The sequence below is a fragment of the Myiozetetes cayanensis genome, unplaced genomic scaffold (assembly GCF_022539395.1).
Source record: "Myiozetetes cayanensis isolate MyiCay16 unplaced genomic scaffold, myiCay2020 scf1, whole genome shotgun sequence".
NCBI lineage: Eukaryota > Metazoa > Chordata > Aves > Passeriformes > Tyrannidae > Myiozetetes > Myiozetetes cayanensis.
The window spans coordinates 103,170,321-103,184,889 of NW_026086604.1; the positions used below are offsets into that span (position 1 = coordinate 103,170,321).

Sequence of the window (14,569 nt, forward strand, 5' to 3'; positions counted from 1 at the left end):
TGCACTGTGAGATGCCTTTAGAACACTGATATGTCACTGCTATGGACACCAGCTGTTCCTGAGTTGCAGAGCTGGTGAACTCCCAGCAGCTCCTGGCTCATAGTCAGCCTCCAGCTACACCTCAGTTCCCAAAGCGCCAGAAGCCACGGGAATGCACAGCCCTTAGTGCATTCAAAGTGTTTTGGTGGAATACCTGTGCACAGAGGCAAGGGGTGTGCAGCAGTAAACCCTCCAAGCAACCCTAGTCACACAGCAAGATGGGCAGAGCCTCTGGGGTGTACCAGTGGCACTGACACCAACCAGGCAGGCACTGTCATCCAGCAGCAAGTTTGTGTGAGCATGGCAGCTTGTGACAGCTGGAAGATTTTATTTTATCCTGCCAGCACAGAAAGCTTGGAGGTTCCCAAATGCTGCAGAACATGAGGAATTACAAGATGAAGAAAAGAACAAGTTTCAGAAGAGTATCATAGAGACCATATTCTGCTGTCTGCAGATGCCATCATCTCTGTGAAATGCATTAGGAATTGTGGCTACTTGGTCTATGACTATATGCTCCCACATTGTCAAAGTCCTCTAAACATTTTGAGGAGTGTCAAAACCTTTGGAGAGAAAGTTTAGCAGTTGCTGCCTTACTATAAAGCATCCTACCAAAAATGTTGTGTGTTGAGGGAAAGGAAAATTCCACCACTGCACCCAGCTCAACTCCCAGTGATCATTCTCAACATCATGAGGCAGTCCAGAGACAGACTAGCAAAGTATAAAAATATCCTAGCCCATATCCTAAGTTCCTCTCGTTGGAAAGCATACCCAGCTTAACTGATATCGGACATCTTTCAGGATTAAATTGTCAGGTTACAAGAGTGACATAGATAGCTTGCTGTACTTGAGAGAAAAATGTCTTCTTTTGATCAAATTAAAGGAAATACTAAATTACACACAGAAATACACCAAATTAGGGATTTTAAAATTTTCAAATGAAAAGAAATAAAATATTCATCATGATAATATAAGGTCCATATATTTTTCATTTTATTTTTCTTGCACACAAGATGGGAAATCTCTCACTAAACTGAATAGAAAGAAAAGATATAGACACAACAAAAAAAAAGAGAGAATATCACTTTACCTCAAAGAGATTCTTCAGAGATACCTGGTTGACTCTGACATTACTGGGCAACTTTTCCTTCTCGGACAGCAACAACAGACAAGACTGAAAAAATCCCCACATTAGTGATTTTATAAGCACACTTAAAAACTATGCCTTATCAGACCTTGCAGGGAACCAAACACGGGCTAACAACATTTTGGATCTTTTTTTAAGATCATTAGAGATTTATGAATCTCCCTTTCTAATTTTCAGCTAAATTAATGTAATATGCAGTGGAGTGCAGGAAGCTATGACCAATGAAAGTTTTCCCTCCCCCTATTACTCCATTCCTGGTGCTCGCAGGGCTGTTTCTCTCACTCTTTCCCCCTCACTCTGCCAGGCAGGTATTTGCCCTTTTTAAAACACACGTTCCTCGAGCCACCTCCACCTTGGCTGCAGGGCCCAGCCATGCCCTGGAATAGGGCCACTAGAGTGGCTGGAAGCAGGGCAACCCTGGCCACTCCTCACCAGGGCCCTGCAGCCCGGGCTGCCAGAACCTCACTGTCAACATCCAATACAGTTATAATTGTGATAAGATCAATTTTTTCCACAGTCACTAGAGAGAAGAGGATTAAAATAATTTCAGATGATTTTTCTAAATGATCTGGTTTTGTTCAACAACCATATTCTTCCACTGAGATGCTCCTCGTTTGTGGGTCTTTCACAGGCAACTTCAAAAATCCAGCCTGTGACACAGAAGGAAAAGTAAAAGGGACTACAAATAAAGTCGTGTTTTTTTCCCCTCTAATATCTTCCAAGAATGACTCTAGATGGCACCACAAGAGAGACAACAGCAAGAGACAAGCAGGATTTCAGGCCCATTGTATCCCTTCCAGAAATGAATTTCAGAAACTACTTATCATTAAAAGTATTTTTCAAGTCGTAAGAATCAAGACATTTGAACCAGGCACCAACATATATTCACTGTTTTGGCTTTCAAAGGTAACACAAGCTTATGCTGAACAGGTAAGACATGAGCACCCACCACGCAGAGGGAGGTGACAAGGTGACAGACTTACCCTCCACTTCCCTTTCTGGGCCAGCCTTTCTATCACCGCTTGCCAAGTCAGTGCATCAAATTTTGCACTGAAAACATATTCATATGCAGGGGTTAAAGTTGTTGGAAAGATTTGTTCATCTGCAAGCATAAGTAATTGAGAAAATTATTTGGTATACACAGCTCTTCAAAAGATGGACTCTCCAACTAAACTATGTCATTGCACAGCGACAATTTTAGCACTGATTAATAACCAAGGGAATGCCAAATGGGGCATTAAATAAACCTGGTCACCCAAATGATACAGCATCCTGTTATCAGTGGCCAGACTTCATTAAACAAGGGGAAAAAAATTAATCCATGCCCTCAAGAAACACCTCAAAGCCCCAAGACTTTGTGAACCTTGTGGTAGTTCTTCCACTTGTGGGTCAATGAGCTACTGAAGCTGCTAAAATTACCCAAGGTCCTTAGCACACGGCTTCAGGCTCAAGGAAAGGCAGTAGGGGCACAATCCTAAAACTCCAGGTATGCTTGCAGGCCCATTAGACAAAGCAAGCAGATAAAAAAGCAAGCAGAGGAGGAGAGACTGAGGAGATGGCAAGGAGACACAGGGTGGACATAGCTCAAAAAAACCCACACAATGCCACAGGAAGGCCACATTCCCTCCTTTCAGTGCTGTCCGTTACTAGCTGAGGGAAAGTCCCCCACACTGGATTACACTGCACTGAAAACTCAAGTTTAAACTGCATATCTTCTAATAATTTTCAAATATCTAGCTAAAAGAAAAGCAGAGTAGTCTGGACAAAACCCACTAAACGCATCAGGGGTCTGGTGCTCCAAATCTCCTGTCTTTGTTTCCCTGACCCTGAATTTTGACCTTTTCTAGTAACTTCACAATTGACATGTTCCTGTGAGATCTGAGATTTGAGATGTAACAAGAACTGGTAGTTTTTGCAGAGGAATGTACCATAGTAACTACATATTGCTGAGCCAAGTGATTTAAAGGAACCAACGAAGCAAAGTGAGGAAACAATGAAGAAGGGAACTGAAGCAGCCAAACAGGCAAAGCTGGGTTGATGTATAACCAGGGGTATTGTCTTCAAGAAGGTCATAAGGCAACCACTTAGAACTTCGGGGACTTGAGACACAGACGACCACTAGAGATCCTCAGTGAAGCCTCTCAGAGACCTCATAGGGATATGTATATATGCTAGTAAGTGCTGGGCAATGTCATGAATGTATAACAGGAATGCAGGGAATGAAAGATGAATAATCATATAATGCTGACATATCACCTGTAGCAAAGATATCTCTGTGCGCACGTTGGCGAACGGATTCCCAGGGTACCCGGCGTGCTGTGATCATGCAGTGCGTTGTAATAGAGAATGCCTGGCTTCTAAAACTCACAAATTGAGTCTTAGAGGTTTCTTTTAAGAGCCGATTTTAGGCAGCACCCCTGAGACGATACTACCCCCTGCACAGTGTTTTGCAATTGTTGCCATCTGCTGTATACAAACTGGACCAAGTTCAGCACATCCTCAAACATATTCATAACCCTCAAACAGACCCGAGGCACTGAAGGACCAAAGGGATGATCTCATGAAGGACATCCTACCAAGGATTTGTGTTGTCATCACTAACTGAAAGGGTCTTACAAACATTAAGCTCTTAATTTGAGCTTACCGTTGATGCTTATGAAAATTCCTGCTATAAAATCAGCAATTTGAGTTCGATCTCCAGAAGAATTCAGGAGAAGCAAACCTTTATGAAACATAAAAACCGCCTTGGAAGACTCTGATAACATGATGAATGACTGGCCAGCTCTATAATAAGCCTGAAAAGAAAAGGAGAACAAAAGACAATTGATGGGAAAATATTCAGAGATCTTTACTACAAAACAAAATGTTGCAACTTTTTTTTTCTCTATGTTATAAAAATGACATGTAGTACTATTTCTACAGCTTCTTATACACAGATCCAAACAAAAAAGTGCAATAAACGATTCTATTCTAATCCCTTGAAGTTCACAATATGCTATTGATATCATCACAGATACTAAGAATGATAAAGGCTGGAATACAAAACGTGGAAAATAACTACAGGATGAAAGACATACTTTTAGCAACTGTATTTTAACCTCCTCTGGACAAGATTTCTTCTTTTGGCACAAAGTCCAGAATATATATTTATGTCCCCACATCACTTCATTTTGCAGTATTTGCCTCAATGCATGTATTTTTCAGCCAATGGCACCTGAAGATGTTTATATTTACCATCAAATTAGGCTGTACCAGCTCAGAGTCACAGTGTAGTTAATTTGTTCAAATTACACAACTAGCATGCTGCAATACAGTGCAAGCTAAACGGGCATTTGTGTAATTTTACCATATCTGAATGAAATACATTCTACAGAAATCTCTGGGAGTCTGTAGTAGTTCAACCAGAAAACTATTTATTGTACACAGAAGCCAATCCAAGAGTAAGCCTCCATATCAAAAATACTGTACAACTGCTACTTACGGTAGATGACTTTTTGAGTCAATGTGTACTTAATCACAAGCTAAGTGCAGTGTATTGTTTTGTCCACTGGAAATACACTATGACCTTGATCACCATGTACTGTTCCCAGGAACTGTAGGCTTATTAACACATAAAAGAATATTAGAACACACCACCCCAGAGCTGAGTGCTGTCAGTGACTGATGCATCTGTACTGTAAGCCAGGCTCTTTAAGATCACAAGTGAGCACAGAGCTGGTGAACCTCACCACAAACAGAATCTCCACACTGTGCCACGGCCTGACCAGAGATGCAGCTGGTGCTGTGTCATCCCCAGCTTCCAAGCATCACAAGGCCACATAAGATTTTTATCTTTTATCACTTCCTATCACGTTGTTTGGGATACTAATAGCATTGTTATGTTCCTCAAAAGCATTGGTGCTTCACTCGTTGGGACCCAGAGAGAACCAGCAACTCCTGCTGCAAAAAGATCTGCTTCATTTTATTAAAAGTACTATTACAGCAGTAAATCTGATGCTTATGTATAGAATCAAACACCAATTCCAGAATTTCATGTTATATTTGCCTATCACACCTCAAAGCCAAAGCACATTAAAACAAGACAATGACACTTCTTTAAAAAAAAAAAAAAAAAAAAAAAGGTAAGGAAGGCATGCAACAACCATCATCTTAAACATCTGAATACCTTAACATACTCTGAATCCCACTGTAAGCTCTGGCAGGCTGAAAGTGCTGCTTCGTTCCATTTTCCCAGATAGTACAAGGCAGTTGATTTGTTGCACAGCAACACAGCTATGTCCCGGGAACACCTAAAAATATGTTTTTAGCATTACTGTTTATTCGCCTGAAAAAGGATCATACTTTATAGTTAGCCATATAGAAAAACAACAAAAAAAATACATATCACCCACCTAACAAAATTACAGGTAAAAAATGGAGTTGTAGAAAATAAAGATCGTTGGAATATTGGCTATAAAATCTCTTAGAGACATCCCAAATGATACCTTAGTGATAACCTGGTCTCTTCAGAAGCAGAAAGCCAACTCACCGTAATAACACAGTATGGCAATTTAGAAAGAGTTCAGATAATCTCAGTTCACCTACATATGGCTTAGTGAAAGCCAGCAGCCAAACATGGGAGAAAACACATGAATGGAACATATAAATGCGAGATGGAAAGAATGCAAAACATGTTTTGGTCACCAAAAAACAACCTCAACGCATTTTACTGTATCACCAGTTGATGAAGTCAACAGAAAAATCCACATTTACGTCAGCTAAGAAATAAAGAAACGTGTTTTAAGAGAACTCTATATACTGAAGTATATAAAGCATATACTGAATCCAGGAGAGTTTCTGGAAAAAGATGCACACTAACTACAGTCCACAGCGTGCTGGCGAGCCTGGAAAGCCTGTCTTGCCTGTGCTCAAACAAATAGTATGTGCCACAGAGCTACACTCTTCATATTCTTCCCATCTACTAATTTACACTCAATTAAGTTGTTTCAACTACACTGAATGTGTTCAGAGGACACTCCTGCATGCAGGCAAATCGTGGTGCAATCCCATGGCAATGGTAATGGAGATGTTCAGGACTAGATCCCTGTGTATGATGAAGCCACACTGACAGTGAGGGGCAGGCACTGATGGGAGCCTGCTCGGCTCTGTCCTCGCTCCATCCTGCTCCCTGTATATGCTCCAGACTTACTTTACTGCTTAGTCTAAATGGTTAACAGTCAAAATAAAGGAATGGCTGGTGTTAAATTAGGTTAACAGTAGTGTTAATATATGGTAGTAATGAATATTTAATAGTTAACATAAAACTATTTAATCATTAATAATATTAGCAACTGATGTTAACTGATGAGAAGCACTTAACATCTGGAAAGAAATACCCAAAGAAATCTACTGCTGGAAAATCAACTTTTAACATATCTGAAAATACTAAAAAAGACCAAATAACAAGAACAAAGTAACTTGCATGAATCATTTTGCAGATACTCAGATGACCCACGGAACCACAGGCCACAAACATGACCAAGACATGGCAAAATCACAGAAAGATTAATCCACAATATGTAATCCAATTTATTGGATTAATTAATTGGAAAATTAATTTGAGCTTTAATTACACTAATAATTGATGTAAAAGTACTCAGATTAAAGTCACTAATTAATCTCCCACATATATGCAAGGAACAGCAATTCCTCTTTAACTATAAAACTGATACACAAAAGAGCGTGACAAAAGATAAAAGAAAATCAGGTGTCAGGTCAAAAAATAGAGTTTTGAATTAATTGTACAACTGTACACATTTCAGGCTTGTCTTATGGTTTACATGTTATAATTCAAGAATACTTACGGGACCCAATGCATTACAAAATTAAGTGTTTGTAGAGCTTCATCATACTTTCTGATGGCCAAAAAGTAATTTCCATTTTTAAAAGCCTGGTTTCCGGCTTGCTTCATACTCTGTGCATATTCCATGGGATTCATGCTAATGAAGGGCAAAATAGAAATTAATCAAACAAAAGCACTGATTTATGAGACATTTGTATCCCTAAAATTGACCTAAATTTTCAGCTTAGGTTTTGCATATTTGAAAAGGAAGACAAAAGAGCACATCTTTGTTAGCTGCAGTTGAAATAGAAAAATATAGATCAGGTGATAAGCTCACCTTTGCTCTTGACACCTCCTCAACTTCCCATCTTTTTTAATGTCAGCTAACCAGATATACCACTGGCACGCACTGTTTTCAGTTTTTCTCCTAAGGCCTTAAATTGTATCTTTTAAATTAAGATTCAAAATTATATCAGTGAGTGCACACACACTAAATGCAAGAGAACAAACATCATTCATATGCTTAAGCAATACATGAAGCTATGTATTTCAATTAATTAAACATAAAACTCGTTTACTTTCTCTTGGGGCCTTTTTTGTCCAGCTCCTCTGTCTAGACATTCAATAATCCAATGTATACAAAACCGCTTAAAAACTTAATTACTGCATGGAAATACGGTACTGTAGTATATTAATAGTGCATGAGGACCCTGAATCAGACTTAAAACAGTCACTAAAATGAATATAAAAAGTGTCCAAAGAAAACAAGGTTGAAACCAGCATCAACTTCAACTTAATGAAAAAATATTTCATCATTAAAATTGTAAAATCAAGTCCATTATATAAACTAATCACATGGTCAAGTAGGTAGATAACAGAAACAAACACAAGAGAAGAAAAAGCTACAGGTATGCTGAGGAACAGCACATTTTAAAACATATCCAGTGCTAAAGCCTTGTGTAAAATCATTATTCACAGATTGATTTTATGACTAAAAGCTGTTTCGGTTACATGTAAAAATGTGTAAACGAATCTCACAAACCTCAATGCTGTTAAAAAGATAAATTCACCACACAGGAATGCACAGATTTACTTATTATCCAGGTATTAGCAGGCCTGGAACAAAACCCATGAACTCTGTAACCTTTGACAACCTGCAAACATAACGCTGTGGTTTAATCTGGCAGGCAGCTGAACACCACACAGACCTTTGCTCACTCCCCATCTCCTAGAGTGGGACAGGGGAGATAAACAGGAAAAAAAGTAAAATTTGTGTGTTGAGATAAAGACAGTTTAACAGGAGAGAGAAAGGGAAGGGAAAATACTAATTCTACTACTACTAATAAAACTAGAATATAGAAAACAAGTGATTCACAGTGCAATTGCTCACCCACTGACCAATGTCCAGCCAGTTCCTAAAAAGTGGCCCATGGCCAGTTTTCCTCCTAATTTATACACTCAGCATGACATTCTATGGTACAGAATACCCGCTTGCCCATTTCAGGTCAGGTGTACTGGCTGTGTCCCCTCCCAGCCTCCTGTGCCTCTCCTACCCTCCCATCCCACTGCAGCTGACAGGGCAGCATGAGAAGCTGTAAAGTCCTTGACTTAGGGTGAACACAGCTCAGCAACAACTAAAACATCAGTGTGTTATCAATATGTTATCCTCATACTAAGTTCAAAACACAGCACTGCACCAGCTACTGAGAAAATTATCCCAGCTGAAAGCAGGACTGAGCATCTGCAAGATGTCGTCACAACACAGCAAACTAGGTATTTTTAGGCATACGAAGTAACAGACAAACCAAGAAACACTACCAGCATATTTTCTCCATAGTACTCCTCATGATGAATCTGAAACACTGAGAACACAGAGGTATGATGAGGTGTGGATGGCACTGTGCCTCCGCATTTATCCAAGCACAGAAAGCACTCAGCAGGTTGACAACTGCACTAAGCAAGCAGGAGAGCAGCAGCCCACAACTCCAAAGAGGCAACAGCAAAAGAACCAGCTGAAACCACAGAGCTCATATCCGAATTGCTTCAGACTGATTGGGAAAAGCCCTGTCAGAAGTTATGTCCTATTAAACTAAACATAAAACACTCTGTGGTGATGCCTGCAATCCAAACATCACCTCGGTAATTCCAGGGAAGCACTAAGAACAGATGAAATCCTGGCTATAAAATAAACTGAAGAAAAAGAGGTCCCATCTATGTGGGGGAGGTGGGACAACCAGTCATGCTAGAGAAATAATTCTGACATTTAACCCAGGCAAATTAAATCATCCCTTCACTGAGCATTGTGAATACTGTATATATTTTAAAAATGCTATTTTTCCAGACAGCAAATCAAGTGTATTCATAGCATAAGCAGGACTTCTTTTCCACTGCACGGTATGAGCACTATTAAGGTGAAGAAAAGGAAAAAAACAGAGGAACAGAACAAAGAATAAAAAACAAGTGCTAAAAGATGGTTCTACCTCATATTTTTTGTAATTCTTTCAGATTTCAACTTTTTAGCATCAAAAGATTAGAGAAATTATTTTCCTCAAGAATAATGCCAAAATAGTTCAGCTACACAGCAGTTTCTTCATGAACGAATATACATGAACCCATGATTTTCTAATTTATAGCTGAATTTCAAAGGGGTTTTTTGGAGGTTTGTTGTGGGTGGTTTTTTGTTTTGTTGGGGTTTTTTTTAGAAAGTTATGCTTCTACTTTGGGTGATTTTTTTCCCCCCAGAATTAAATTTTATCTTATTTTTCTTTGGAATCTACTAAAAAGTAAAAGTACAAATAAAGGGTATTTAAAAGATGTTTAAAGGATTATTTTTCCCACAGTACAGCAAAAGACCCCCAATCACAATATTCATATTAAAAGGACTTTCACACGTGTCCAGTGCTGAGAAATTTTGGAACCAAGCTCCCCGTTTCAGATCAGGAGGTGGCATGTCCTCCCCTTTCCAGGCATCAGGATTTCCAGCAGAACATAAATTCTCATCCTCTTCTAGCACTGGAGCTTCCTAGCCAAAGCTTCAAACTGTAGATCATTTAAACAACTGGGATGTCTGCTGCAGGCTTTTTACAACTACACTCAAGTTTGCAGACCCAAGAAACAAACTGACATGCAAATCTGACATCTAAGTTAATGATCCAAAAGAATCACCTTGCTGACTAGCACAGCAAGTCGTGCTATTGCCTAACATCTTCCTGAAGCATAAACAACTTAAACCAAAGGACTAACTGAAGACCTATTATGTAAAAATGTTGTCTATTACACAGTTGTAACTGAATATAACCAAAGAAAGATTTTGTTGGGTTGAGTGTTGTGGGTTAATCCCAGTGGGGAGCTAAGTGGTTGCTTCCCCCCACCCCCAGTGCGACGGGGAAAGAGGAAAGGAAGATAAAAATTGTTTAGTAAGCAAAAGAGACATGGAAGAAGAGAGAATTATAACAAAGTAAGTGATGCAAAGGCAGTAATTTACCACCTCCCACACACAGACCAATGCCCATCCAGTTCCCAAGCTAGGGATGGCTATATCTCCCTAAGCCCCCTGCTCTTCCTTTTCATTGCTGAGCATGGTGCTACATGGCATGGACTACCACTCCAGCCAGTCTGTGTCATCTGCCCAGTGTGTCCCCTCCCAACCTCTTGTGCACCCACTGTCTATTCACTGGGAGGCAGAGTGAGGAACAGAAAAGGCCCCAACACTGTGCAAATATTGCTCAGTGACAGCTAAAATATTATTGCGTTATCAGCATTGTTTTCTTCCCAAATTTAAAACACAGCACCATACCTACTATGAAGAAAATTGACTCCATCCCAGTCAGGCACAGATTCCCCTCATAAAATAGGGATTTCTCCTAAGCTACGGAATCCATGAAACACATAAAGGTGTGGGGACACCACAAGGTCTGGGAGACCCTTCCTAGTGCATTGTTGAGACCACAGAAATAAAACAAAAACAAAAATAAAAATATAAAATTTTAAAACAAACAAACAAACAAACAAAACCCACACAAAACTCCACAGACAACATGGTATATTCTATTTATTTTTTTTTATGACTCCTGAGACCACTCATGACAACAACAAGCAGCACATTAATTTTTATTCGAAAAATTAAAATGACAGATTATACAGTTCAGTCAGAAACTAAAGGCTCCAAGCCCTACTGCTGCCAGTGGTCAGAATTCCCATTCACTTCACACATTGCCAGTTCTTATGTTATCGTGATGGTCAGTGTCCCACTGAACTGCTTCAGTCAGACTGTGGTAAGAAGCAGGGCAGCTTTAGAGGAGTTACAAGGCTAAGTTTTGATCCTTCTTGCTTCAGAAGATAAGCTTGAAAACATGAACAGAGACTGCCCAGAAAACCCATTTGTCATTACTGAAAAATGTTGTGTTCCTTACGCCAGCTATCACTCTCAAGAGGCCAGCTTGTGCTTTCTGAACATCTGAAGCTGGCAATACTAAACACTTTATAAATCTGAGAGTGAATGTAAGCAGTTGGTTTTTCTGTCTGCATCTGCTTTACACATTTTTAAATAAGAAATCGGCAGAGAAAAAGCAGGAAGTCTACACAGTCATACTTTTAATTATTGTTGATACTGCAAGTTAAAGTTTAAGGATTCATCCTTATGGAGTTACTCACTGGTAGAATAATGTTTTTATTCTCAAGGCACACTAGATTTCCATAATGCAAGCAACAAATGAAATACAGCAACCTAAGGAGCTTTGCATCTGAGTTAAAATAGTGGTTACAAATTAAAACCTCCATATTTTCAGGAAATTTGAGTTCTAAAGATGGTGCTTTCCTCAATCCTATTAAGCAGACGGATTACTCCTTCTTCCTCCTTAACCTAAAAGGTTGACATTAGAAACTAGCAATAGGTAGGGAAAAAAAAAAAGCCCAACAATGCATCTAAACTGTGATTGAGTGACAACTAAATACATTTAATCAGCATTCGAATAATTCATGTTTTTTCAACAGGAAACCACAGGGCTATCATTAGCTCTTGCTCAACAGTAGCATGCTGACTCAGGGCATGGTGCCATCAAGAAGGAACCACCACATCACCCTACCTGCTATGTCAGAGGGACCCCTCCAGCCACGAGCCCACCACTGGCAGTGCTTGCCCAGGCAGTCCCACAGTCACTCACCAAAAGGACACTGCACACAAGTTTTCCAATTTACACTTTCATTAAGACTTTCATTGTAACCTTATAAAGACATATGTGAATGTCAGGTCAGGCTCAAAAAAAGAGAGGAAAAATACAGGATGAGAAGGCTCTAGTAGACCATAACTGTTATCCAGTCTGACCTGTTTTCCTGACAACAGCAGCTACCAAAGACATAGTTACAGAACACAGCCACCTTTGAATGCATGTAAGCATAACCTCGGCAGTGAAAAGCAGGAAAAAATTTACTTCTTTCAGTCTTGCTTTTCCACTGAATGCTGAAAAGTCAAATGAAAAATCAGGAAATCACCTGTACTTTCAGAGGAGGCCCTGGAGAAACAGCAGAGACAAAAATGAACAGGTTATAACCAACCGGGCTATAAGCAGCAGATTTGGAAATCTCTCGTAGAAGAGTAGAAAGAAGCTGAGATTTAGACATGGATCTGTTTAGTCTGGAAAAGGTCATAGTGCTATTTGTGACTATCTGAACAACATTTTAATCGAGTGTTTAGCCAGTATCTCAAGAAGAATGTGTTCAGCCCTTGTAAAATGTCATCTTGGAGAAGCTGGTCAACTCAAATAAAAAGCAGATAAAAATCACTTAGCTTCTCATAAGACATTCCTATCGTTAGGGATATACTCAGATAGACATAGCCAATCATTGGATAGATTCTCACTCTGTCCTATGAAAGAACACACACACACAAAAAAAAAAAAACACAAAAACAAAACCGAACAAAAACAAAAACAAAACAAAAAACACAAACAAAACCCCAAAACCCAAACCAAACAAACAAAACAAAAACAAAAACAAAACAAAATTTCTGTAATAAGTCACCTTGCCAGATTTGTACCAGAAACTGGAACTGCCAAAAGACCCTTTGTCACCTGTAAAAGCCAGTACCACTTGGAAAATCGTGAATGAGATTCTAGAGCAAATTTCAAATAGATTAGGGCAAGTAGAGCCATACAGTGATAGTTTCTTATCAGTGTATATTGCCCTGAGTTTAGCACAAATTGGACCAAATGAAATTCCATTATTGCTTTTGTGCTCTACAACTGGTCAGTGTCCTATGCATCACACCACTTACAGTTTTGCTTCTCCAGATACCCTTCCTTCCTAAGTTTCAGCCAGAACTGCTACCAGGAGAATTCCAGACTATCTTTTCGTAGCTCCACCAGTGCAGTACCACACTGAATCAGTGCACCTTGACAGCACAAAGTGCGTCTCACTCTTGAGATGGGACCTGAACTGAGTCTAATGTCTAAGTGCTAGTTCTGTATTTTGAAAGTGAGCTGTGAGACTTCTCAGTTCTGACTGTGCTTTCAAAAGATGCTAAATGGCTGGTGGTGCACAGAGTGAGAGAGAAAATCCCAAGGTGCTCTTCCTTTCGTACCAAGGTTTTCCCTGGAAACATGCTCTGTAGTAGACTGTAGATGATAGTAGGGCACAGACACTGTCAGAAAGAAGACATACATCCTTATCAACAATTAGCAAATGCACTCCAAGATGCAATTAGCACAGATGTCTCAAAGGCCTGGTAACACCTAAAATGCTACTACAAACCAGATAAGGAAGAGACGTGTGCAAGGTCTGAATGAAACAAGGGGAGCAAGCAGAATACAAACACAAGAAAATCCAAGCTCTGGGCTAGGACCCTGCTCTGGGTAGGGCTGACCTGAATGACCTCTGAAGGTCCTCCTTTACCAGATTACCACTGCACATTGCTTTCTATTTGTGCAATAACAATAACAACTAATAACAAAGCCCAGATGCCTGATGTCTCCAGCTAGCCACAAACCAAACTCACAGAGCTGACACTGCTGAGTAGCTCAGTTCTTCTTCAGATGCATGATCAGCAAACCAGACCACTGAAACAGGACCCAAACCTGGCTGGGCCAGCCCTGCTGTTTTGCAGTAACCCATGCAAAACCCCAAGACATGGACACTGAAATGTGTCCAGTGAAATCCTTAGAGTAGGGATTTGTGGTTGACTTGCACACAGGAAAGGTACTAGGCAAGGAAGCAACATAGCAAGGAAATGAAAATCAGAAGCACATTATCAGGAACAAGACAACACCTTCCACAACAAGAGATGGCCGCATGCACCCCGGACAGCAGCTCTGTATCTACTTTAGACCCTGAGCGCTCCCTGGGAAACCAGAGTTTTACACCCATGAACAGGACAACAGAAACCTGACAGACCGGCTCCTACAGATCACTTGGTATGTCACAGCCTGTCCATAAGGTGCCTTCATGTCACTGAAATGGCATCGATATTGGCAAGGCCCCTAGAAAAATTACAAGGAAAAATAATACTACCGGAAGACAAAAAAATCTCAGACACCTCTCTGTGTACATGCAAGACCTTGATGCATGGTTGA

General features: G+C 39.9%; 1 protein-coding gene across 2 annotated transcripts in view; it reads right to left on the reverse strand.

The window, feature by feature from the left end:
• Window positions 1-14,569, reverse strand: part of TRANK1 (tetratricopeptide repeat and ankyrin repeat containing 1) — a 51,339-nt gene that overhangs the window by 33,885 nt on the left and 2,885 nt on the right. The window contains exons 1-6 of one of the 2 annotated variants that reach the window (XM_050312180.1): window positions 10,801-10,975; window positions 7,027-7,161; window positions 5,349-5,472; window positions 3,828-3,978; window positions 2,167-2,285; window positions 1,127-1,210 (exon numbers count right to left, since the gene is read on the reverse strand). In XM_050312180.1, coding sequence (XP_050168137.1) covers window positions 1,127-1,210; window positions 2,167-2,285; window positions 3,828-3,978; window positions 5,349-5,472; window positions 7,027-7,160 — 612 coding nt within the window. In that variant the 5' untranslated portion in view covers window position 7,161; window positions 10,801-10,975. Of the gene's footprint in view, window positions 1-1,126; window positions 1,211-2,166; window positions 2,286-3,827; window positions 3,979-5,348; window positions 5,473-7,026; window positions 7,162-10,800; window positions 10,976-14,569 lie in introns of those variants that run through there. The other variant, XM_050312169.1, reaches the window with a different exon arrangement.